The following is a 26,257-nucleotide window of genomic DNA, read 5'->3' on the forward strand; positions in this document are numbered from 1 at the left end:
CTTACCTATAAACACTCAACCCTATCACCACAATCATTAAGCTTCAGACACTCCAAACACTCCCTGGCATACACAGCTACCCCACTGCCAGTCCTTCCTTGCCTATCCCTTCTGAAGAGTTTATAGACATCCATTGCAGTGCTCCACTTGTACGAGTCATCCCACTGTGTTTCCATGATGTCAACTGTATCATAGTTTTCCCACCACACAATGGCTTCCAGCTCCTCCTGTTTGTTGCCCATGCTGCATGCATTGGTGCATGCACTTCAGCTGGGCTGTCTGCCATGTCACATTCTTAAAGGAAAATCCCTTAATTCCTTTGAGCTGTTTCATTGATGTTTATCTCTTGGTTCTTGTTAACTCAGTAGCCCCTGGCTTATCCCCATAAGACTTCAACGGTGTCCCAATGTACCCAGCAGGTCCCAGGAACACAGGCTGAGTGTCCTTGCTAGTACACCGTCCCTTTACCTTGGCATGTTATCCCTCCACTTGTCTCAAGCAAGCCTGATATTATATCAGTGAAGAGTTAGATCCAAAAGATAACATCAACACTGTTAGCAATCATCTTGCCAATCATCTAACAAGTATTTCCTCATTGTTGTTCTGTGTAAGGCCAGATATATAGGCAGAATAGAGATGGTGCAACCTGTCATTAAAAGCTCTGCTGGGAAGAGACTGAATACTACTCCTCCCCCACTTCACAAAATCACTTCCCTGTCTACACAGTAGAACAGAAAATTTGTACTGTCAATATCCTTAGCTTTGTTCTCAGCACCAAAATATGACATACAGAACTTTGCAATCGGTAGAGACTGAATTGTCCAGTAACTAAAGTCAAATATTCACCTTTCATCAGCCACGTGCATGGCACAGCCATGTATTCTACCTTGTCCAACAAAAATTCTCCAGTTTTGAAAATCTAAAAGCAGCTTGAATAAGAACAAATATATTATCAAGATAATAGTATACATTGATCTATACTCAATACTGAATATATTTATCAAGATAACACTAAGACAGTCTGCATGGGTTTGGAATGGAGTAGTGCCTGAAAGAAAATGGTAAACTGCAGTGATCTTACATGCTGTATTTAGAGCTGATTCATTACACGTGATATGGAAATTGCCTCCTTTGCTGTTCCATTTCTACTCGTGTTTTAATTCACCTGAGGTTAGGTTTTAATGACTTATGCAAACTTGAAAAAAATATTAGTTATGTTATCCAAGATGATGTAAAAATCCTTTTTAAAACAGGATCTGGCATCCTCAGAGGTCATCAAACCTAAGAGAGATTTTTTTTATTGGTAGGTGCCACGGTTCATCCCAGCCAGGAACTAAGCAGCACAAAGCCACTCACTCACTCCCCAGCCCTAGCAGGATGGGAGGAAGAGAATTGGAAGAGTAAAAGTGAGCGAATTTGTGGGTTTAGATAAGAAGAGTTTAATTCAAAATACAATAAAATAAAACAATAATAATGGTTAATTGCAATAAAAAGCAAAACAATAAAGAGAGGTAAACAAAAGCCAAAAAAGACAAGTGATGCAAATGAAAGAATTGACCACCATCAAATGACCAATGCCTGTCTCTGAGCAGCAGCCCCTGGCCAGCCTTCCCCCAGCTTTATATGCTGAGTATGATACCGTATGGTATGGAGTATCCCTTGGGCCAGCTGGAGAAGCAAAAAAGGCCTTGGTGCTGTGTAAGCACTGCTCAGTAACAACTAAAACATCCTGGTTTTACCAAGACTGTTTTCAGTATAAAGCCAAAACATAGCCCATACCAGCTGCTGTGAAGAAAATTTACTCTGTTCCAGTCAAAATCAGCATAGTAGGCAAGACAGGTCAAAAGTGGAGTAGGAACAGCATTTTTTAATGTATACAACTATTTAAAATTCTTTCCATTCTCCTTAAGTGCTTTTTGGCTTTTTTTTTCCTTTTGTTTGAGTTCCTTTAAGGAGAGTGGAATCACCTAACTTTCTTCTTTAACTTCTAATTAACTGTTAAATATTTCAAACAATGTTGGTCCAAGCTCTTCTCATAAGTAACTTCTAAAATCGTCATCCTGGGAACAGCTATTGTTGTCACATAGGTCTTCATCCTGAAATGAGTTTATGGTCTAGGATAAGTCTGACCTTGTCACCTACACAGAGCACCAATTATTCCCTTGTATTCCACTACCCATACAATATTTTCCAGACAGTTTACAGTAGTTTTGCTTTTTACACATCGGGTATCCACAGAATCTGATCAATTCCAAACTTAATTCTGAAATTAGTATGGATTTCAACACAAGAGCTTGCTGAAACTTGTGGGTACTTTTCTACAGATTCCTAATAATTTATACCTGGACCTAACCAAAAATTCACAAAAATCTAGAACTAAAGCATCTGTATCGCATCATCATTTTTTGCTTTGCTATCTAAAGAGTCTCCTAATCTCTTCTTAGTGTATAATTTTAATACACAGTTCTCAACTTCTGAACTGTTTTCTCTAAGATGATTTATCCCTTAGCATTTTTTCCACATTATTCTTGGTTTTCACTAGCAATTTCTTAAGCTTTTCTGTCTACACTTCCAGTATTTTACCTCTTCTTCACTATTTTCAAGGAATGACGCTAACCTGGAAATTATTATTTTAGAGTTTAACTGCAAATTCCTTATTTGACACTGTACATAGATGTGAAACACAGATTTCTACAATATAAACAAATGCTACTAATAATAATTAAAACAGCTAAGATTATTGTTATCTAATACAGTATGCTCATGTGCATATATATAACCCTATGTTTCTGTACTCACAAACAAACTTGCAAATGAAACATGAAGTTTCATTAAGGGTAGTGGAAATTCTCCAGCAGTAAGACTTTCAACACTGTGTTGCTTATATTCCCTGCAGAAGGAATGCAGTCACCTGTTTCTTTACCACCTAAATCTTGCTTATCTTGCTTTGCAATAAACAGTCAATACAAATTACCTACAAGAGGAAGGCAGCAGAATTTGGCTTTGTGGAGTACTATTCATTTAAACAAGTAAGATAGATATCACATGCTGAAATTCTTATGTAATAAGATAATGATGATTTTTATTACAGTTAAGAGTAAGAAATGTGATTGCAAAACTAAAAATAAATTCATTTTCCAATTATTACTCAGAAGAAGAAATGCTTTTTATTTCCCAATATTGTGTATGAAGAAAATTTTTCAATTTTTCAGTCATACAAATATGGATTTTATTCTTCAAGGCACTAGCTGTTAGCTCTTTTATTAAATAAATAAAGTTAGAGCAGTAAAGGAGCAAGTATGCAGTCTGCAGGAGTCTATCCTAGTGCATGACTGAAAATGAGCATGGCAAAGTCTCCTGGCAACAGTTTCTGTAAAAACGCTGTAAACAAATACGTTTAAGTTACATGCACAGTAACTGAATGCTAGAGCCTTAATTTCTTATCCAAAAACATTTTGTATCGTTCTATACACTGCTAAGGAGCTGCTGCACTGGTTTCAGTAGCAGACAACCCTTGTAAGACTGTAATTAGTAGACCTATTTAACAGAGGATTAAAAGTCAATTAAATACTTCAGACAAAAAGTAAAATAAAACAAAAAAAAAGAAAAATAGGAAAAGCAATAGTTGTCTTCATCTGGTTTTAAAAAGATCTTCTAGTGAATATAATTTTTAATCAGATATCTTAACGTAATTTTGACAGTAGCTGTTTAACTGACAGCATTAATTGGACAGAAGTAAGGGCTGGCTACGAGGCCCTTTCAGCAGGTATCTGCCAAACCTCTCTATTCTGCTTTAATTGTGCTGATTACAGTATAAATTCCCGAACAGTTGTGACAAACTTACCCTTTAAACTCTGCTCAGCAATAAGCCAGGCACAGCCTGTGACACTGCTGTTCAGGGGCTTGGGTGTGGGTTCTTTCCCCCGTGCAACAAATACCTCAAGAATCCTTGCAGTCTGACTGTCAGCATCTTAACCATACTCTTTATGCTTATGCATTGCTTTGAATTTTTAATTGCTTTTGAGTTTTGAATACCATTCATAAGAGGATCCTGACCACACTTACAAACTACGAAATGTAGTGAATACTCAAGAGAAAGTAGCACAATCTTGTGCGTTCAACATAGCAGTAAACTAGGGACTAAAAGGTAATATTGACATTGACACGAACAGAGAGAATGGGGCTGATCAACTTACCATGGTCCCCTGTTTAACCTATGTTATGCACAAACAAATTATTTCCAACAGCCATTTTGGGAATTAATTACTTGCTACTTATTAGTTTCTGTAATACTGTAAACACAGATTATTACTGCAACGTAACTTCTTTTGCAAACCGTTACAAAGAGAAAATGTGGCCTGCTTTTCCTTCTTACCATGCACTTGTGCTGGAAAACTGTAGTTCTCCTAATCTAATAAGTTAAAGGAAGCAAAGAAACATGCATTCCCTAAAAATTCCTCCCTAAAAATGCTTAGCTGTCCACCTCTAATAATTAAGAAATAAATTCCCAAGAGATTTTGTTACATATTAAGCTTTCTTTCTGTATTCTGAGAAAATACACACCTGACTCTTCTTGATCAGCAAACAGCAAGAGACAAATCCATCTCATATTGTTAAACAAAGCAGTATGATTTCAAAAACCACAAGAGCTTGTGGCACACAGATCACCTGTTTTAGTGTAATCAGCATTTGAAACAAATTGCTTTTTCTTATTTATACTTCTCTTCATGTTCTTTCCTGGGCTTCATTTATCCAATACAGACAGAGACAGCCTAGATGGACCTTTGATGTGACTCCATGCAGCTGCTTGAGTGTTATCTTACCTTTTTTCCTACAGAAAAACCCTAAACTACCTTTCCTAACCTACTTTTTTTTCCCCGCAGAGTGCCATGTGGCAGAGGTAGCAGAATTTTCTTTGTAACAGTTTGGTGCGTAGTTCAGATATAAAACCCATATCCATACACGTAGGCCACACTAGAAAAATCTATGACATTCCTCAAGTTCCTGTTTTCTGCTTCCATATCAAGGACTGAAATTCACTATCTTCCTGCTATTCATTTTTCAACATCATTGAGAGCGGACACCAGGTGAGAAGACTAAGAAGATACAGAGAGAGTGAAAAACAGCTGCCAGTTTTCCCTTATTTTGAGAGAGCTTTCATCCTTTTGGACTGGAATAAGAAAATGACCTGGTGCTAGAAAATGACTGGTGAGTTAGAAATGTGTATTTTCCTTCATTATAATTCAGTGTTATGTCTCGGTTTTTGTTCTGGAGAAAAACAAAGGTAGTCACATCTTGCCCAAGTTTGCTTGCAATTCTACAAAGAAAGAATAGCTACATAGTTTATTTTTTATAGGCTACTACTGCCAGGCCACTCTAAATACTCCTCTTTTATGCCCATGTAAACTAATACTGCCATTACTGTCACCTTTAACCTATTGAGATTGTAAGTAAAATTTGGCAAAGGTTGTTTATTCTAAACTCGGTGTTCTTATTTCAAACTTCCACTGCTACCCAGCATCCCTGCTTCTGAGTATGTCTGTCAAGTTGCACTTGATACTCTCATATTCTTTTTAAAAGTTTGCTCTAACAGTAGTAACTGAATTTACGATGTGTGTAGGTTGAGATTTTAACTTACAGGTATCTAATGTTATATTTGGGTTGTTTGTTTTTTTTTTTCCAAACAGCTACCTTGCAGCCTTGATTTCATAAGTGCCAAATATCAGTATCTTTCATTAAAGAAATGTTGGAATATTTATAAAAATGATATGTAGCTCTAATGTTCGATGTTGCAAAACTGTATGATTTATCTAGGCTACCCTTTTCGCATACGCTAATGTATGTCACCGGCAGGAAGACCATTTTTAAGCTTTCTATTTGTGGCAATTGATGCACGGATTCCACTCAGATGCAGTAACAAAATCCATTCATTATGCGCAAGCAAAGCTTTATATACCCTTATCTGCCTCTTTAGCCAGCTACCCCAGTGATTTTCCACTTCTAGAAGTCCCACGGTTACAGCATTCAGCATAACTTTACTTGCTACAAAGTTTCTCACAGCATTCTGCTTCAGAAACTGTCAGCCTCTGGCCTGGACAGGCGCACACCCTCCTGGGTTGAAAACTGGTTGGATGGCCGGGCCCAGAGAGTGGTGGTCAATGGAGTTAACTCCAGCTGGAGGCCAGTCACAAGTGGAGTTCCTCAGGGCTCAGTACTGGGTCCAGCTCTGTTCAATGTCTTTATCAATGACCTGGATGAAGGCATTGAGTGCACCCTCAGCAAGTTTGCAGATGACACTAAGCTGGGAGGAAGTGTGGATCTGCTGGAGGGTAGGGAGGCTCTGCAAAGGGATCTGAACAGGCTGGACTGCTGGGCCGAGACCAATGGGATGAGGTTTAACAAGGCCAAATGCCGGGTCCTGCACTTGGGGCACAACAACCCTATGCAGTGCTACAGACTGGGGGAAGAGTGGCTGGAGAGCTGCACGGAAGAGAAGGACCTGGTTGACAGCCGACTGAACATGAGCCAGCAGTGTGCCCAGGTGGCCAAGAAGGCCAACGGCATCTTGGCTTGTATCAGAAATGGTGTGACCAGCAGGTCCAGGGAGGTTATTCTCCCTCTGTACTCGGCACTGGTGAGACCGCCCCTCGAATACTGTGTTCAGTTCTGGACCCCTCACCACAAGAAGGATGTTGAGGCTCTGGAGCGTGTCCAGAGAAGAGCAACGAAGCTGGTGAAGGGGCTGGAGAACAAGTCTTACGAGGAGCGGCTGAGAGAGCTGGGGTTGTTTAGCCTGGAGAAGAGGAGGCTGAGGGGAGACCTTATTACTCTCTACAACTACCTGAAAGGAGGTTGTGGAGAGGAGGGAGCTGGGCTCTTCTCCCAAGTGACAGAGGACAGGACAAGAGGGAATGGCCTGAAGCTCCATCAGGGGAGGTTCAGGTTGGATATCAGAAAAAAATTCTTCACAGTAAGAGTCATTGGGTACTGGAACAGGCTGCCCAGGGAGGTGGTTGAGTCGCCTTCCCTGGAGGTGTTTAAGGAACGGGTGGATGAAGTGCTGAGGGACATGGTTTAGGGAGTGTTAGGAATGGTTGGACTCGATGATCCAATGGGTCCTTTCCAACCTTGTGATTCTGTGATTCTGTGATTCTGTATCTTTTGCCTAGCAACCAAAAAGTCTCAAAAGTTCTTCTCAGGTAGCTCAGCTCCGTGTTTTCTCTGTCTCACAGTTTCTTGCTTGACTGCCCCACGGTTTCCTGCCAACGAGTGCAAGGACATCGGCCATACTACCCTGCACGTAAGTGGCGGTGGAATCGTCTGTGCCCACATCTGTTACCTTAGCTACTGTTAAAACCCGAGCCATGGTCAATGTTTTGCTAGATATCCACCAGCTGAAATACATGTCAGAAATTATATAATGATACCTCTCCCTCCCTTGTGGTTATTCTTGCTCCACCTGATGAACTATCATATTCAAAAATCAGCACTGTGACTACTAGGAACTCTGTCGACATCACTGCATTTCACATAACTGTATTAGCTATACATAACACTAACACTCAAAGCCTACCAACATTTTCATTGCTTGTTTCTTTGCTTCTAGTGATTCTTCCTTGGAAGAGAAGGAAATCTTTTGAGGGCCATTATACTACCTAAAAGACGCGGTTCTTATACCTCACAGCAGCTATGGTCTTTTTGCACTGGTATTATAGCCCATCTTTTTAATATAAGCTCTAAGTCCTTCTTTTTAATCATCACAGCTGTAATTACTCCAAAATTGGTGGCAAAAGTGAGAAAGCATATAGGACCAGTGATGGTGTTTTGCAGGAAGATAGCTGGGGAAAATAGTTAAATCTCAGTGACGTTTAGAAGTTAATTAAGATGACAATCATAGTAATGCATAGGACATAGCAACTTGTTAATTGTGAATTTTTACTTTCTTCAGGTACTATGTCAACATGACAAATGGAAGATGCTTTTGTCCTGTGATATTCCAAAATAACTTTTCTGTCAGAGCTCACCTAGCTGTAGAATCCTTAGCCTTCTGTCCCATGAGAACTAGATCAGAATACATTCTTTCCAGGTATTGAAATGAAATGTCTAGGCTGTCCAGAAAGTGTGGTGGTTTAAAACAGCAAACATAACAACTGTGATAAAATTAAGATATATACAAATTCACCATTCAGTGCAATCAATGTTTTTGTACTGATTATTTTTCTGACTGTGACTTCATAAAGCAAAAGTAGCCTGTTACTATGGAAATAGTAATTTAAACATGGAAATAGTAATGCGCATAGGCGGAACATGTGAAGAAAAGCCTGGACCTCAAAATTCTGTTCCTCACACTGCCAACTCGCACAGCTTTGGCTTAGAATTCCTCTCTGTATTTATTTCAGTCAGGCATTTTGAGTTCTATGGACACTTAGAGCATTCAAAGCACTAAGCACCATATTCATCATAAAATGATTGTGAAGAAGTACAACCCTCGGGACTGAAAGCTCTAATAAGATTTCAGTTGTTTGGGTCCCAGGTTGTTTTGACATGTGTGCAGGCTGATTTGTACCAAAGCTTCAAGTAGAGAAAAAAAAAAGCCTAGAAAGGAATAACAAGGACAATGGGTAAATGAGAAGCCCTCAGTATAGCCTAAGATACAAAGAATGAAGTATAAAAATACATGAAGCCCAACAAACTGTCTGACAACATAGCCTCTGGAACATTAGAATGTGAAAACCTAAGAGTTTCCTTTGAAATAACCTCTCTCTCCAAACCTGGAAAAACTACATTTTCTCTCCTTGGTGTCCAAGTGGCTCACTAGCAAGCACTAAGTCCAAACATCTGTAGCAACGAGAATAAAAGTACAAAAAGCACTTGAGAGCAACACATTTAATAAATCAGTCTAGGTAAGATTCTAATCCAAGTGGGTGTCATAGAACAAACAGCTGCACCTTCACTTTTGCCTCAGAACCTTGCAAAGCTATTATTTCCCCCTTTCTCCAGTCTCCTCAGTCATGTTCTGGTCTGCCCAATGTTGCACTTTGGCAGGTCCATTTTGTGTCTGCAGGTCCATGCTTTGTGGGACCGTAACCTATCTCAGCCAAAATGACCAAGTCCCTGATTCTAGAAAACCCATATTAAGAGTGACACAAGCAGGCTGCTAGTATGTACCTTCAGCCCACCCTGCTCAGACCTGCCTACTCCTTCAGAGCAATCTAATCTCTGTGGTTTATCTCCAAGAAAATATCAGTTGTACGTATTAAACACAGTATTTACTGTCAGGTAGGCACTCCCAACAGGAAATAGAAGCAAGCACATAATTGTTTTTCTAGGCTTCCTAGCTTAGCTTGCAAAAACAAGACTTACTGGGCAGGCTGACACTACACTCAGAGTGTATTTGGTGTACTTCTCTTTCCCTTTTCTCATTAGACGGATATATTAGCACTGATCTGATTTGGCATCGAGATGCCCCAATCCAAGGCAATGCACATGAGGCATAGGTCCATCCAGTGTTCTCGAGCAGTTCTAAGTCATTCATACCCCTGCTCCTTAGCAGCATCAATAGAAAGGCTTCCAGCTTGCGGCCACCAGGCTTTCAGCTTCATACTGCAAACAAAATGTTTGTTATTGTAAGATAGAGCACTTGATTTTTTAAGATCCCTGAACATTCACTACTGAAAAGGTATCCCTGGAAAGCTGATCCCATTTTCAAATAAGACAGTTACTATACTGCACCCAGGTGTTGATTTTTCAAAGCCCATGAGGGACTGCTGTGGCAGGTAGTGAACTCTCTGTGACAAAAGAGAGTTCACAAACAAGAGACAAACCTTGATCTTTTAGTTCTACCTTTCTGAGTCAAAGTACCACTCACAAGAACTTCTCAACTCTCTTTTAAACTCTAGTGCACAACAAAGGTGTTCTGTACTAATGAAGGAAAGATTATCGGACTTGAAGGTCAAACAATTCTCAGCTACAGCAACTTCAGACCTTGAGAAAAGCCATTGTATTCATTAGAATTATTTCAGTTTTACACTGAAGAACACAGAGTAGACTTGGAAAAGTCTATTTTTGTATCCTCTTTTACTTAAATCATCAGACAAAAGACAGTGCTGGGAGTATTTTGCAAACAAGCTGCTTGATCCAGCACTTCTAGAAGCTTTAAGGCATGCAATCAGACTGTAAAAACTAATGACAGACTGATGCTATACAAGTTCTCGGCTATTTTCGCAACAGCCTTAATATCTGCCATATGAAAGTGATGAAATTCTGCTTTTTATTAGAAAAATAAGAATTTTCTGCATCTGACCTATGCAGAATTTTTATGCAAAGGATTTTCCAGGTTGTTTTAGCAGTGTATCAGAAGTAAAGACTGAAGAAACTGACTGTACTTCAAGCTCATAAAAGTCCTCAGACTTCTTGTTTAGTTTGCAGTAATAGGACTTTTAAAGTAGAATGATTAGAAGGTTTGCAATGTTTCTTGTGCAACTAAAAATCTTGATAATTAACCTAAGGAAACAAACCACACTTTACATAGAATCTGGTATACAGATGCAGATCCCTGGTTGTGTAAACTAACCTAACTCCTTTCAAATCCTAATGTCTCAATCAAATTAGTAGAAGTATTACCACAAAATCAACCCAATTAATTTCAGCAGTTTGAATTTTCTTAGGCTGGTATGAGTTAGTAACCTATTAAAAATGTAGGTTCAACTGAGAAGTTAATGTAGAGATCAATGTTGCACCTAAAAATTTACTCTCATGTATTCTGTAGTTACAATATCTGAATACAAAATAACCCGGGATCAGAACTGAAAATGTTCAAAAAAAGACAACTCCCTACCCACCCAGAAATGCAAAATCCAATGACCATGCTCTCTCCCTTCTAGAGACTTCATCTGCCTGCTTTATATTCCAGGGTCCATTCTTTCTTTGACTTCAATGGATTCACTCAACAGCCAGCAGTTTCAGCTTGCTCTCGTGGCCAACATTAGAGCTACCGTTGTCCTGGTCCTGTTCAGTTCCAGGAACCTACAAGAGTGATTCTTCTAAAGTAAAACAAATTTCCCCAGATTATAGTCACTTACAGCTGGATCTAGTGAATGACTCAAGTTTGAACCCACAATCAAGTCATCACAGCTGAATATCCAAGCATCAGTTTACCAAGCATCAGCTTAGACACAAAGCCAAGTACCTGCAGATTTCTAGCCTACAGCATGGAATCTTGGCACTGCTAAGCCTTGAAGGCATTATTGCTTTTACCTTGTACATCTTGTGTCCATAAATCATCTGACACAAATGTACTGCCAACATCTTAAAAGAGGTCTTCAGTACTGATAGCAGTTTTCAGAAGGATAGCCCAACATTTTCAGTATGCTTTTAACAACAGTCTGTCAAAGCTTGGGCCTGATTCTTTGAGCGTACTGGTTTGGTCTTCTGTTTGCTAACAGGTGACAGCAACTTCACATCTGTTCGGGCATAAGTAAGGACTATCCATTTTATAACTGTTTATATTACTTGTTGGGTAATTTGTGTTATTTCAATAATTTATAAAAGATCCCAGGTGCTGAAAAGGACTTTAAAAGACATTATAAAATGTCTTGATAAATATAAATATATTATATTATATTATATTATGTTATGTTATATTATATTATATTATATTAAATGATAAATATAAAATATTCCTTGATACTTTATTAGCATTGTGTCGAGCATTATTGACTTCCCAAAAATGGTTTTATGCCAGAAACAGTTCAGAGCACTTGAGCTGGCACAGAAGTGCACAGACAAAAGCAGGTTGACCAGAGATGTATCCTTGAAGTACACTGCCCACTCAGTTGTCAGACAGATCAGCTCCTAAGTCGCATCATCACCTTTTATGAAGAACAGTGCAAGCACACAGAAAACAGCAGAACCACAGCAGTCCTGAAACATGGGTTTACAAAGGGCAGAACTTGCCAAACTAACCTGATCACCTTCTATGACAAAATCACTCAACTACTGGATGGGGGAAAGGCTGTGGATGTAGTCTTCTTGGACTTCAGTAAAGCCTTTGACACAGTTTCTCACAGCATTCTGCTTCAGAAACTGTCAGCCTCTGGCCTGGACAGGCGCACACTCTCCTGGGTGGAAAACTGGTTGGATGGCCGGACCCAGAGAGTGGTGGTCAATGGAGTTAACTCCAGCTGGAGGCCAGTCACAAGTGGAGTTCCTCAGGGCTCAGTACTGGGTCCAGCTCTGTTCAATGTCTTTATCAATGACCTGGATGAAGGCATTGAGTGCACCCTCAGCAAGTTTGCAGATGACACTAAGCTGGGAGGAAGTGTGGATCTGCTGGAGGGTAGGGAGGCTCTGCAGAGGGATCTGAATAGGCTGGACCGCTGGGCCGAGACCAATGGCATGAGGTTTAACAAGGCCAAGTGCCGGGTCCTGCACTTGGGGCACAACAACCCTATGCAGTGCTACAGACTGGGGGAAGAGTGGCTGGAGAGCTGCACGGAAGAGAAGGACCTGGGGGTGCTGGTTGACAGCCGACTGAACATGAGCCAGCAGTGTGCCCAGGTGGCCAAGAAGGCCAACAGCATCTTGGCTTGTATCAGAAATGGTGTGACCAGCAGGTCCAGGGAGGTTATTCTCCCTCTGTACTCGGCACTGGTGAGACCGCCCCTCGAATACTGTGTTCAGTTCTGGACCCCTCACCACAAGAAGGACGTTGAGGCTCTGGAGCGTGTCCAGAGAAGAGCAACGAAGTTGGTGAAGGGGCTGGAGAACAAGTCGTATGAGGAGCGGCTGAGAGAGCTGGGGTTGTTTAGCCTGGAGAAGAGGAGGCTGAGGGGAGACCTTATTACTCTCTACAACTACCTAAAAGGAGGTTGTGGAGAGGAGGGAGCTGGGCTCTTCTCCCAAGTGACAGGGGACAGGACAAGAGTGAATGGCCTGAAGCCCTGCCAGGGGAGGTTCAGGTTGGATGTCAGAAAAAAATTCTTCACAGAAAGAGTCATTGGGCACTGGTAGAGGCTGCCCAGGGAGGTGGTCGAGTCGCCTTCCCTGGAGGCGTTTAAGGAACGGGTGGATGAAGCGCTGAGGGACATGGTTTAGGGAGTGTTAGGAATGGTTGGACTCGATGATCCAGTGGGTCCTTTCCAACCTGGTGATTCTGTGATTCTGTGAAATACATAACACATGATTGTACGAGCCACAAATCACAAAGCAGCAAAAGCCAATCTCTCCTACCTTACTTATTAAAGCAGCAAATATGTCAAATAACTGAAGACTTGCACAATTCTTGCAGTGCAGGCAGAAGCACAAAGACCTCTAGGATTTTATGAGATCTGTATCCCAACTGAGCTGTCAGTAGCAGTCTGTAAGCTTGGAAAGGCTCTTGAATCTTCAGAATAGTTACACAACACCATTTAAAAAGAGGAAAAGGGATAACTTGAAGATGAAAAATAACTGTGATGTTAGTGTTATGTTGAGCCTTTAGCTTTATTTTTAGGGTTACCCTTTTCTACCAGCTCTGTCACAAATTCATCTAAAATACACTTCACTTCATTTAGCCTGAATGCAATGAGCTCTGCCTCTTCTTTGTAGTCTCTCTCATCTCCACAATATTCCACTGATGAATGGATGTCTTGTTCAATCTCTGATAACATGGCCTAGAAGGGACAGCAGTCAGTTATTCGTTCTTAGAAGTACAACACTCCTTTCCTGATAACATTCTGAAGTCAGTGCTCACACTTGCCCTGTCTGCAAAGAACAGAATCACACAGGCAAAAGGAGAAATTAGGGTTTGGGTATGTTTTAGGGTTGGCCTTAGGATTTAGGATTAGGGTTTAGGTTTATGGTAAGGGTTAGGGTTAAGTTTATACTTACGGTAAGGCTTGAGTTTAGGGTTAGTGTTTGTGTTAGGTTTAGGGGTTGCATTAGTTTTAGGGTTAGTGTTAGGGTCATAATTTTAGTATTAGGATTAGAGTTTAGGGTTATGGTTAGCTTTTAGAATTTAGGGTTAGGCTTTCAGTTAGGATAGGTTTAGGGTTAGGCCTGGGGCTTAGGGTTAGGGTTAGCATTAGCGTTAGGTTTAGGGTTTGGGTTTGAGGTTAAGCCTAAGGTTTGGGTTGGGGTCAGGGCTGCAATTTAGAGTTTGTGGTTATGGTTAGGGGTTATGGTTAAGATTAGGGGTTATGGTGAGGTTCAGAGTTTTGGTTACGTTTAGAGTTTTGGTTATTGTTAGGGTTCTGATTTAGGGTTACAGTTATGATTATGCTTTAGTGTTAAGGTTTGTTTTCAGGGATGGGTTTAGAGTTAGGGTTAGGGTTAAGGTTTGGGTTCAGGGTCAGCGTTAGGGCTAGTTTTCAGCATTAGGCATTAGGCTTAGCGTTAAGGTTCATGTTCAGATTTAGGGTCACGATTAAGGTTAGTGTTTAGGGCTAAGGTTAAGGTTTGTCTACTGGTTTAGCTTTAGGGTTAGGATCTAGTGTTAGGATTAAAGCTTGTATGGAGTTTTAGGGCTAGGGTTAGGTTTTAGGGTTAGGGTTAGTGATAGGGCTGGAGTTAAGGTTAGGTTTTAGAGTTAGGTTTGGGGTTAGGGTTAAGGTTAGGGTTGTGGTTAGGGTTATGTCTCAGGTTCAGATTCAGGGCCCCTGAGTGGTGCTGTGCTCGCTGGGTGTGGACTGTGCACAGCTGTCCTGCGGAGCATGGTGCCCACCTGTCACTGCCCTGTGCCTACAGCACAGCGGCAGGGACCTGAGCCAGCAAAGTACCCAGGTGGCCAAGAAGGCCAATGGCATCTTGGCTTGTATCAGAAATGGTGTGGCCAGCAGGTCCAGGGAGGTGATTCTGCCCCTAGACTCGGCACTGGTGAATCATGTGTTCAGTTCTGGCCCCTTGCCACAAGAAGGATGGTGAGGCTCTGGAGCGTGTCCAGAGAAGAGCAACGAAGCTTTTGAAAGGGCTGGAGAACGGGTCTTATGAGGAGGGGCTGAGAGAGCTGCGGTTGTTTACCCTTGAGAAGAGGTGGTTGAGGGGAGACCTTATTGCTCTCTACAATGCCTGAAAGGAGGTTGCACAGAGGAGGGAGCTGGCCTCTTCTCCCAAGTGACAGGGGACAGGACAAGGGGGAATCGCCTCAAGCTGCGCCAGGGGAGGTTCAGAGAAGAGGAGGCTGAGGGGAGACCTTATTACTCTCTACAACTACCTGAAAGGAGGTTGTGGAGAGGAGGGAGCTGGCCTCTTCTCCCAAGTGACTGAGGACAGGACAAGAGGGAATGGCCTGAAGCTCCGTCAGGGGAGGTTCAGGTTGGATATCAGAAAAAAATTCTTCACAGTAAGAGTCATTGGGTACTGGAACAGGCTGCCCAGGGAGGTGGTTGAGTCGCCTTCCCTGGAGGTGTTTAAGGAACGGGTGGATGAAGTGCTTAGGGACATGGTTTAGGGTGTGTTAGGAATGGTTGGACTCGATGATCCAATGGGTCCTTTCCAACCTTGTGATTCTGTGATATCTGGAAAAGTTTTTCACGGAAAGGGTCATGGGGCACCGGCAGAGGCTGCCCAGGGAGGGGGTTGAGTCCCCATCCCTGGAGGTGTTTAAAAGACGGGTAGACGAGGTGCTCAGAGAAATGGTTTACTTGCAGATAGGAAAGATGGGACGCGAGGACCCAACACGTCTTTTCCCACCTGATACTCCCACGACCACCCCACCACTCCCACGGCGCACTCGGTCACGTGCCGGCCCCGCCCCCCGGCGCGAGTTCCGGTGTCGCGTGGCTATGGCGGCGGCGCGGCGCGAGGAGCTGAGCCGTAGGGTGAGGGGCGGGTGGAGCCCGGGTCCGCGCGGGGTTTGTGTGCGCCCGAGCCTGTCGTGGGCCCGCCGGGAGCCGCCGGTGCGGCGGGGCTGGTTTCCTTCCGTGTGGCTGCTTGGGATAGAGTCAGTGGCGTTTGGGGTTGCCCGGGGAGCTGCAGAGGTGGGAATTCCCGCCGCGCTCGCAGCCGGAGCCGTCGCTGCCGGGGTCTCTGTTGGAACCGTAAACGTTCGGCACCGCCGTGGCTGCTGGAAGTTGTTTTTTCTCTGCCACGTTCACCTTAGCTAACCCAGCTCCGTGGTGGCGTTCTGGTGCTGCAGCAGTTCCAGGACGCACAAAAGAAAAGCAAAGACAAGGGGACTATTTGTTTGTTTCTAACAAAAAGCACTGAGTGCCTGCTGAACAGATTTTTTTTCTCTCTTGGCTGCTGCGGCAGTGCTCCTGGGCCAGGCTGGACGGGGCTTTGAGCAGCCTGAGCCAGTCGGAGGTGTCCCTGCCCATGGCAGGGGGTGGAATTGCATCATCTCAAAGGTCACTTCAACCCAAACCACTCTGTGATTGTCAGCTGTCATTTGAAGGAAAATGGGAACGCTTGCCACCTCTGAGGATGGTTTAACAAAGCAGCGAATCCCACTGTGGAATTTGTACAAAACTCCAGAACACCAGGAAACCTTCCATGGCTCTTAATACAGTTTTAGGGGGGTTGGTGTTGTCTTGGTTTCATTTTAATCTGGAGAATGCCTGTGATTATAAAGTCTATTCCAGATTTTATGCTAAATTTTGTTGCCTGAAGTTACTTTAATTAGTTGTGTGCATGCTTTATTTTCTTCTGGGGAAAATGTGCACTCACTATCTATAAATAGTTAAGAGGTGCTCTGGCTTCCCAGTAGTGATTGCTTTTGTGGGTAGGAGAAATAGCAATCTGTGGAAGATAACCTATTTCTAAAGTTGTTATTTTAAGCATTTCATTTTTATGTTTCTGCTTTGTTTTCAATAGTCTATTCAGAGAACAGCAGCTACAGCTGGAGAGGGACTATTCGTAAAAGCTTGTGGGGATAGGACAAGGGGGAACGGGTATAAAATGGAGAGGGGCAGATTTAGACTGAACATTAGGAAGAATTTCTTCACCATGAGAGTGGTGAGACACTGGCACAGGTTGCCCAGGGAAGTTGTGGCTGCCCCACCCCTGGAGGTGTTGAAGGCCAGGTTGGATGGGGCCTTGGGCAGCCTGAGCCAGTGGGATGTCCCTGCCCATGACAGGGGGGTCGGAACTAGATGATCTTTGAGGTCCCTTCCAACCCAAACTATTCTATGATTCTGTATATGCATGTAGCTGTCTTAAAATATCACTGTATTCACTGACACAATTATAATACGGTGGTTTATTTTTAGTAATTAAATTGAAGCACATCTTTTGCCTTTCAGATTAAAGAGCAGAAGGTTGTAGTTGATGAGCTTTCTAATTTGAAGAAGAACCGGGTAAGTATTTACAAGTTTGCTTTTGATTACTTCATTCTAGCATCAGAGAAATAAGCATAGAGACAAAATCAGAGCATACTATCTTTAATTCATTGTAATAAAGATTTTAATACAGATGTGGCTGGCTTTTCTCTGAATAATTTGTCCTTCAAATGGTTTGATTACGTGCGTTTGTGCAGTGATACACTGTACATTGTTGAAGGGTTTTGCCTTTTTATGTTTTATCTGAGTTATTTCCTTAAGATGTTTGAGTTGATCACAAGACTTCATGAATTATTTTTACTTTTCTTGTGTATGTGTTTTAAAATAAAACGTGATCTCTCATGTATGAGGAAAAGAGAAATGCAAAATATTCTTGGGTTGGTAATGGAATGTTTTTGATTGTATGACATTAGAATGCTGGTGTTGTCAGGGCAGTACTTGTCCTGTCGGAAAAAAGTGAAGGGGTACCTGCTTCTGCTGCAGTGTGTTTGCCAGAGTTTGTTGCTTTGACTTAATGCTGTGTTGTTTTTTTTTACAGAAAGTTTATAGGCAACAACCCAATAGCAACATATTCTTCCTTGCAGACCGAACAGAAACGCTGTCTCAATGCAAAAGTAAGTTTGCCATGTAAGAGTTGATCAAATAGTTAACTATTTAAAAGTTGTATTTGTTGCTGGTTATGATTTCAAAGGTATATTAAAATGAACAACTGGGAACTGTATATCAAATACCAAGTAGACCTCAGGCGTGCTTGTTTTTCTGCATGGATAAATGTGAAAGTGTTTCCAGTGGATGTGTGGGTGTGTGGAGATGGGTGTGTGGAGATGTAGGAAGAGGAAGAACATCTGCCCCACGGAAGAGTCATTATTCTTGGTGCCCCTTGTGAAGCTGTATAGCACTTTGACCCTTAAAAAAAAGTCTAAAAATTGCACAGGATGAGTAGGAAGAAAGTAATGACAAGTTAAACTGGAAGTTAATCGAGAAGACTTTAGAAAGAATGGAACTGTGGGATTATGAAGACAGGAGAATGGATGATAGAGTTGATGATGGACAGTTGTTAGAAATATGTAAATTTAGAGGTATAAATTTGTTTTCCGGAATGTACAATTGCCGATTTCATTTTCTTTCCTTTGATTTGAGTTAATAGTGTTGACATTTTAATTGCCAGTTAACTTTCCTTATTATTACAAATGTGTAAATCATGGTGATTATATAGGTAATAGTTGGCCATTCCCCTAATTCTTATACTTGTAGCGTGGCTTCCTTTGGGAGAAAAAAAATTAATCATCTTTGTATAATTAAAGAGTCACAAGCTACAATGAACTGTTTGTGTTACATCAATACTATAGCACTTTTGTTACTTAGTGTTTGTTGTTTATCTCTTTAATTGAGCAAATGGCTGGAGTTACTGATTTATTAGATTTACTCTCAAATATACCCACTCAAAGCTCACTCTAAACTTATTAATTCATGAAACTGATTATTTGTGTATTTCCTCTTACACAGATACATTAGATGAATTAAAGAAGGCATATCAGGACATGGAAAATTCGCAAAAGACTGAAATCAAGAAATAGTCAACCTGAATTTAGAGTCACTATGTGTGGTATTTGTTGTGTTGTTACCTTGTGTAGCCAGCACACTATTCATGATTTCTTGAACAAAGACTTACTCTACCTTCTTAGAAGAAGAGGACCGGATAGTAGCCAACAGTTGATAAAAACTGCGTCTGATCTCTCTTATGAATGTCTGTTTTCTGGCCATGTACTTCACTTGAGGGGGCTGGCGACCCCTCAGCCTTTGGAAGATGCCAATAGCAATATTTTTCTTTGGAATGGAGAGATTTTCAGTGGAGTGCCTGTAGGAGATCTAGAGAATGATACTGAAGTAATGTTTCGTCATCTTACATTATGCAGTAGTGAAGCAGACATTTTGTCACTCTTTTCATCACTTCGGGGTCCATGGTCTTTTATTTATTATCAAGCCTCTAGACACAGTGTATGGTTTGGTAGAGATTATTTTGGTCGTCGTAGTTTGCTTTGGCAATTCAGTAATGAGGTTGACAGTGCTTTCTGTCTCACATCCGTAAGATTTTATTCCAAATCAAGTAACCAATGGCAAGAAGTCCCAGCATGTGGAATTTTCAAAATTGATCTCAAAGCTTGTGCAGCAACTAAGTCTTTGTCTTTAACATTGTTTCCATGGAAGTACAGCTGCACAGAGAAAGCAGCAGAAGACATTTTCATTAACGTTCTGGACCAAGTTTCGAAAGACTTCCCAAAACACATAACTCTCGTGATGAATGAATCAAATCTATGTCTCAAAGCTCCAGTTATCCCCTTAAATAAAACCATTTCTGAAGCTTCAGATGAATGTCCAGGCACTAATATTAGCAAAATTTCCCATATGGTTTCTGTAGAAACTCTTCAAGGGTTTCTTGCAGAGGAACATAAGAAAAAAATAGTCCATAGGTTGATTGACATTTTAGGTGAAGCAGTGAAGAAACGAGTTTTATGTCTCTTTAGAGATGAAGATCAGAAAACAAGAGAAGTTCCAAGCATGACCAATAGGAAAGCATATGTAGCAGTGCTGTTTTCTGGTGGCATTGATTCTATGGTAATCGCAGCTCTTGCTGACAGACATGTGCCGTTAGGGGAACCAATTGATCTTCTCAATGTAGCTTTCATGATAGAAGAACAAGCTAAGCAAAAGGGTGCCAGTAAAAAACAAGCCAACTGGGAAGTACAGCCTGATTTACTTTGTCCTCGAGAAAGTTGTAAAGATCTTGATACTAAAACTGGTGCTCATTTATCTTGTGCTGTTCCAGACAGAATTACTGGTAGGGCAGGACTGAAAGAATTGGAAGCCATTAACCCTTCAAGAACCTGGAATTTTGTGGAAATTAATGTTACGCTAGAGGAATTGAAAAAAATGAGACAACAATGCATTAATCACTTAATTTATCCACTGGATACAGTCTTGGATGACAGCATTGGCTGTGCAATTTGGTTTGCTTCCAGAGGAGAAGGTTTTATTAATAACCAAGGAGAACTGACACCATATAAGAGCCCTGCAAAGGTACTGGTTGTTTTCTGCCTCAAGCGTGATCTGTGAATGTGAAAATCCTTCTGTTGTTTCAGAAATCAGCAGAGATCTTTAATATTCATAAAGCTGCTGAAATTCAGTGGCAGAACATAGAATAGCTCTGTACTGATAATCTTTGAGTAATTCTGGAGTTTAAAACTGCAGTCGGTTCTTTTATCATGCAATGTGTATGGCTTTTCATTAAACTTGAATATGCAACAGGGTGACTAAGAAAAAAATAATAACAATTGTCTCTCATTTTTGGTGTTTCGGCTTCAGTACTGGTAACTGCTATTCAGTCCGAACTGAGCAGGTTAACAAATTTAGAGGTAAAAAATTAATGAAGTATTAAGTAAATTGTTTTACCCCAATTGCTGTAAACGTACTAGCTTGTTACTTAGGCACACTATGTGCCAAAATCACAATTAATAATGGCAGAAAAGATGACTGCTTAGAATCTTTTGTAATTAGTGTCTGGTTGAATGACAAAACTACAAATAGTAGTTTTTTCTTTTTTGTAACTTATTTTAATGTGCATAGTTTTAAGTAAAAAATTTTTAGGAACTAGATGATTTTCTTAGGAATTTGATTCTTATTTCTTGCTTCCAAATTCCTGATGGTTTGTGTAGGGAAGGAGGGACCGTTTAACTTCACGAGTCTGCAGTTCACTGCTGCCTTTGATTTTTGAGGCTTATATTACTTTTCTACTGATTGCTAGATCACTACTGCTGTAGAACACAGTTGATTTAGTTGTCTGATCTACTTAAAGATGTGCATCTCAGCTTTGCAAAATGTACAAATTCATCTTAGGCCCAGAATGTGTTGAAATGGGACATGAGCTGTTAAAACATAGAGCAAAATTGACTTGGTTTCCCATCAGTTATCTACTAGTGTGCACAGATGAAAAGTTAGTTGACCACTAGCTGGTGTCTGATCAGTAGAACACACTTGACTGTTTATGGTAAGACTTCTGCTTTTATTATGAATTGCTGTTGAAGATAGTAATGGACAGGCTGTAGTAGCACTCTTCTCTTGATAACATTTTATGTGCTTATGACTGAGTAGACAGAACAATATGATGCGTTTTTGTTTCAGGTAATGCAGTTTTCATTAACCTGGTAGTTGGTAAATTTATAGTAATCTGGCTATACATTCAGGGGATTGTTTAGAACCTGGCATTGCAGAATGTGCAACAACAATTTTTTTTTATAAAGACCAGTGCTTAAATGCTGTTTATTGTAATAGAAACTAACAAAGACATTCTTCAAAGATACTGGTGTATTTGTGATGCACACATTATTTTGGTGGGTTTTGCTTGTCTCGGCAGAAATATTTGTGTGTACTTTTAGGTCTGTTTGATAACCTGCTTAAAGTTTCCAGTGACTTTACTGGGTACCGTTTCAGGCTCTGTAAATGTGTAAGGCACATCTCATCATGACAGGTAATGTATTTAGAAGATTCAAGTTATTCTTCTTGAGATGTAGTTAAACATTCTAGATCTGTTACATATTGTTAGCTTGCATAGATACTAAGAAAGATTTATTTTATTCTGTTTTCTTAGGTTGTGCTTACAGGAATTGGAGCAGATGAACAGCTGGCTGGGTATTCTCGTCATCGTGTTTGCTTCAGAAAATATGGCTTAGAGGGTCTGAATAAAGAAATTGAAGTGGAGTTAGATCGTATTTCTTCTAGAAATCTTGGTAGAGATGACAGGATTATTGGTGATCACGGAAAAGAAGCCAGGTATTGTTTTAACGTGAAGGAAAATTGTTTTTTCCAGTTAGATTCTGCTTGTAACACTCCAACAGAAAGCTTAATTGGAACTTGTATGCATTTTCTTGTCTCTCAGTTCTGTTTCAGTTTCATTAATGTGTACTTTGTTGTGGGGTTTTTTTTTTTGTTTTTTTTAAAAAGTGGTCTGTAGTACTGTGGGAGTTACTTAAGGAAAGATAGCAACTTAACACTGCATTTCCATCTGAAAGTTCTAAGAAGCAACAGCAGCTGTTGAAATAGTCAGAATATAGTTGGTTTTATCATCTTAAATTGAACAGTCTTTGAAGTGTTCTGGTATGGTTGTTTGGGAAGTGACTTTGGAGAATGAAAAAATAGAAGCCATGTATTCCTGTCAGTGCAATAAAGGCATAATCACAAGGTACTGCGTTTCCTCATTGTTAAGTCAGAATAGTTAAAGAATCATTTAATTTGTGTTTTCTTCTTCCATGTGACCACCAACTTGCAAGTAAATCCTTAGGTGATGTCAAGTAGCGGAGGCTACTCATGTCTATGAAAGGTTTATTCATGCAATCTCTGTGCTAGGGTTTTTTTCAAATCTTAGTTGCACATTTTTAGTCTAGCAGTTGCAGTGGTGGACAGGCAAGGCTATTAATCATGCTTGTGATTAAATGCCAATACCTGGAATTCAGGATGTTGTCGGAATTTGTGGTGTGAATATTTTTGTTTCAAAGTTACAGTGTATAGTCTTATAGTGTTTTTCAGTATTAATAGAAGTTATCTTGAGAAGTGTTACTTTAAAGATTTGTCTTGCTCTTTGCTTTATTTTTTTCATAGGTTTTGGTTTGTATAAACCCAGAATTTCTGGTGCTTGTTCTTTTCTTTGCTTGAGTTTTGAAAACTTCAGACTTCTAAGTTTAAACATAATATGTTTTCTTTCTCCAAGACAGTGTAACTGGTTTGGAGGCGTGCCTTAGTGCTGCAGTCCTAATATTTAAGGTACATCTATAGTTAGGAATTTACACAGAGTCTGAAGCCTTCGCATATGTGTTAAAGGAGAAGACCAGGATGATTTGTATGAAGTTTTAAAAGAGTCTTTCCCCATTTATATCTTTCCTTTAGGTTTCCTTTTCTCGACGAAGATGTTGTTTCATTCCTCAATTCTCTGCCCATCTCAGAAAAAGCTGACTTGTCTTTACCACGAGGAATTGGTGAGAAATTGATTCTGCGCCTTGCAGCAAAAGAATTGGGCCTTACAGCCTCAACCATTTTGCCAAAAAGGGCTGTACAGTTTGGGTCCAGGATTGCAAAACTAGAGAGTAACAGTGAAAAAGCATCTGACACATGCAGCAGACTGAAGTTGTTTTCAGTAGAAAACTTATAAAGCTACATCTTGAGATATTGTATTTATTCTATATGCAGATTCAGTAAATCTTTGGAGTTTTGTTAGAATGTTTGGTCTGTTTTTTTACGTACTCGGACATTATTATTGAACATCAAAGTAATACATGTAGATGTGTACTTGTACTAGAGACTCGCTGTGAATGCATCCTCAGGGGGGAAGGGAGTAATGGGTGCTGGGGAAGAGAGGATAGCCAGGGGTTGGCTTTCCCACCTGTCGTAACCAATGTCGGCATCACAAAAAGTGTATTGAATTTGTCCAATCTGTCACATATATTGAATTCAGTACAGTCGATTTTTCTCTGTTGTAGAACAGGGCCGGTCTTGCAGGGAAGCTGCTAGCACCGAATGCTGCTGCTTGTTAGTGTCTTCCCTGGTAGCGCTTTCACTGCAAACTGCAAAGCATGAATAGAATAATGTTTTAGTATTGATTGGTTACCTTTCACTCGACTGCCCACAGTAAAGATCATCTACAAAATTGGAAGAGAATGATTGTTGGAGAATGGCTCGAAGAACAAGGACATGGCTCTTTAAAAATGCTACATTCAAGTAAGGCATAGGCCTGCATAATAGACCGAATGGACGAGTACCGAGAAGCTGCACAATCATGTTGATAGCACGAACTGGCAAGGACACTGTGACCTTGACTAGTTTCATAAATAACCTTAGGGAACTAGCTGTAGAAAGAATGAGAAACTAGCTTAAGCTGAAACCGCAAGTAGGAGGATACATGTAAATACCTAACCCTTAGGCTTCGCCAATCAGACTAGGACTAGTAGGCATAATTAACTCGTGCTGTATATAACTGAGCTATCTGAAGGCAATAAACAGAGCCTGCTTATAACTCATATTGGGTTGTGAACGTCTTCCTTTCTTGACAAAAAACAAGGGCCTCTGAACCTCCCTCACAACAATTGGTGCCCGAACAGAGGGATCCTTGTCGGCTGAGGAAGTCAGGAAAAGCGCCAGGATGCAGCGACCGGAGGGTGAAGACTAAGAGCTTATGATTTCGTCAGGGTTCGTTGCGCTCTAGTCCGAATGCCTGGATCGTCCAAAAGGGATCTGCTGCCCAACATCATAAGCCTTTGGAGAGATAAGACGGAACAGGGCTGCATGTAAGAGTCGGGAAAAGCGCCGGGATGCAGCGACCGGAGGGCGAAGACTAAGAGCTTATGATTTCGTTAGGGATCGTCACGCTCTAGTCCGAACGCCTGGATCGGTCAAAAACAGATCCGCCACCCAACATCATAAGGTTTTGGAGAGATAAGACGGAACAGGGCTGCACGTAAGACTTTATAAGGGCTTTTTTTTTCTGGCCAGAAATGGATAAAGAAGTGGCTTATGAAATATTACAAAGCTTCTTAGAGAAGTGAGGACTTGACTCACAATATCTCAAACAACTTGCAGGCCTCATTGCCTTAGAAAAACTAAGGGATGTTTTAAGGATCCGGATGAGGTATTTGAGGAAAGTGAATGGCGCAAATTTGGGAACATCCTGTGGGAGGCAGTTATAGATGGTGATAAAGCTGTAAAGAAACTAATGAAAGCTTGGAGAGAGATTACAAATTGTATAAAACGTTACAAGGTAGAAAAACAGTTAGCAGCAGTAGCTATGCAAAAACTAGAGGGTCCAGATAACATACCAGGAAAAATCAGGATATCCTGTGAAGGTCTGTGGCCCTACAATACAAATGGGGCATGACAACTCCCCTGAGGATGATCTGAATGTTGATGTTGAAATTCAACACCAGAAAATAGTAGCGAGGAATCAGAGGAGGAAGAAGATGTCGTGGCAGAGGAAACACCAGGTCTTTGCTGGAAATCAGTTAGTTATGAAGCGATAAAAGAAATTCAAAAGGCTGTAAAAAGAGAAAGTACTGACTGTTTCGTCGCCAAGCTGCCCACCGCCCCACTGCTCGAAACAGCCACCGGCTCCATCATATGCATGAATAATTCACAGCCGTCATAGGATAGTCCTCTGCCACGAAAATGCTGTAACAACCAAAGACTATTACCTGTTAAACAATTGATACAAACCTTATTTTATAATATATGTGCATATTTTAAGTGTTGTATGTGTTCGGTACCGTGTATAGTTTAAATATTCATACCATTGTGCTATTCTTATTGACCGGTCGTAAACAATGTTGTATAGGTATATTAATCCAGCTCTCAAAAGAGTGGTTCTGTGTGTGTGTATGCCTGTGTGTGTTTAAAGCACTTCAAACGTTTGTAAGACTTGCAAATTGGGTTTTGGTTATATTGAGCCTTTGTTTTGATTAATCTTAAAAATGCAACTCTGAGACCTTTCAATCTCAAACGTCCATTAAGACGGCAAAGATTTACCTGGGACCTCTGAAGTGAAAGGCTGCGATGACAAGATTTTAAAATACCTAGAAAAAAATAAATAGAAAAAAGAAAGAAAATAGGAAATACAGAAAGAAAAACAGAAAAGAAAATGGAAAAAGAAAAAATAGAAAAATAGAAAAAAAGAATGTAGAAAAGAAAAAAAAAAAAAAAGAAAAAAAACCCCAGCCCTGTGGCTGTGTGTGAGTTCCCCCCCCCCCCCCCCATCTCCCCCTTCTTACTCCTGATTTTGTTTGAAAGTGAAGGGTTTTTGTATTGTTTCAGCTTGGGAGTCCTTATCTCTCTCTAGGGGAGTAACAATTTATGAAGAACACTCTGCATTCCAGTGTCCCTTATCAGATCTGCAACTGCTGGGTCCTAGTGCAGACAACCGTAAAGGGAATTTTAGCCAGATACTAATGAAGACATGATTTAAGAGT

The 26,257-nt window shown here is 40.8% G+C and overlaps 2 protein-coding genes across 2 annotated transcripts; both read left to right on the forward strand.

The window, feature by feature from the left end:
* The first annotated feature begins 15,722 nt into the window (after positions 1-15,722).
* Positions 15,723-18,901, forward strand: ASDURF (ASNSD1 upstream open reading frame). Its single transcript, XM_009566885.2, has 4 exons — positions 15,723-15,797; positions 17,220-17,273; positions 17,794-17,869; positions 18,762-18,901. Exons 1-4 carry the CDS (start codon positions 15,762-15,764, stop codon positions 18,830-18,832), a joined length of 237 nt encoding a protein of 78 aa, XP_009565180.2. The 5' UTR covers positions 15,723-15,761; the 3' UTR covers positions 18,833-18,901.
* On the forward strand, positions 18,855-24,319 carry ASNSD1 (asparagine synthetase domain containing 1). The gene is made up of 3 exons (XM_054070365.1): positions 18,855-20,333; positions 21,901-22,082; positions 23,193-24,319. The coding sequence occupies exons 1-3, from the start codon at positions 18,855-18,857 to the stop codon at positions 23,452-23,454; spliced, it is 1,923 nt and encodes a 640-aa protein (XP_053926340.1). The 3' UTR covers positions 23,455-24,319.
* Positions 24,320-26,257: the final 1,938 nt, after the last annotated feature.

This window comes from Cuculus canorus, chromosome 6 (assembly GCF_017976375.1).
Source record: "Cuculus canorus isolate bCucCan1 chromosome 6, bCucCan1.pri, whole genome shotgun sequence".
NCBI lineage: Eukaryota > Metazoa > Chordata > Aves > Cuculiformes > Cuculidae > Cuculus > Cuculus canorus.

What these genes read in the sequence shown, in the direction of transcription:
- ASDURF (XM_009566885.2), top strand. Translation starts at nt 15,762, where the DNA reads ATGGCGGCGGCGCGGCGCGAGGAGCTGAGCCGTAGG. An exon ending in GCGAGGAGCTGAGCCGTAGG is followed by an intron (nt 15,798 to 17,219) that starts GTGAGGGGCGGG and finishes TTTGCCTTTCAG; the next exon opens with ATTAAAGAGCAGAAGGTTGT. An exon ending in CTAATTTGAAGAAGAACCGG is followed by an intron (nt 17,274 to 17,793) that starts GTAAGTATTTAC and finishes TTTTTTTTACAG; the next exon opens with AAAGTTTATAGGCAACAACC.
- ASNSD1 (XM_054070365.1), top strand. Translation starts at nt 18,855, where the DNA reads ATGTGTGGTATTTGTTGTGTTGTTACCTTGTGTAGCCAGCACACTATT. An exon ending in CATATAAGAGCCCTGCAAAG is followed by an intron (nt 20,334 to 21,900) that starts GTACTGGTTGTT and finishes CTGTTTTCTTAG; the next exon opens with GTTGTGCTTACAGGAATTGG. An exon ending in GATCACGGAAAAGAAGCCAG is followed by an intron (nt 22,083 to 23,192) that starts GTATTGTTTTAA and finishes TCTTTCCTTTAG; the next exon opens with GTTTCCTTTTCTCGACGAAG.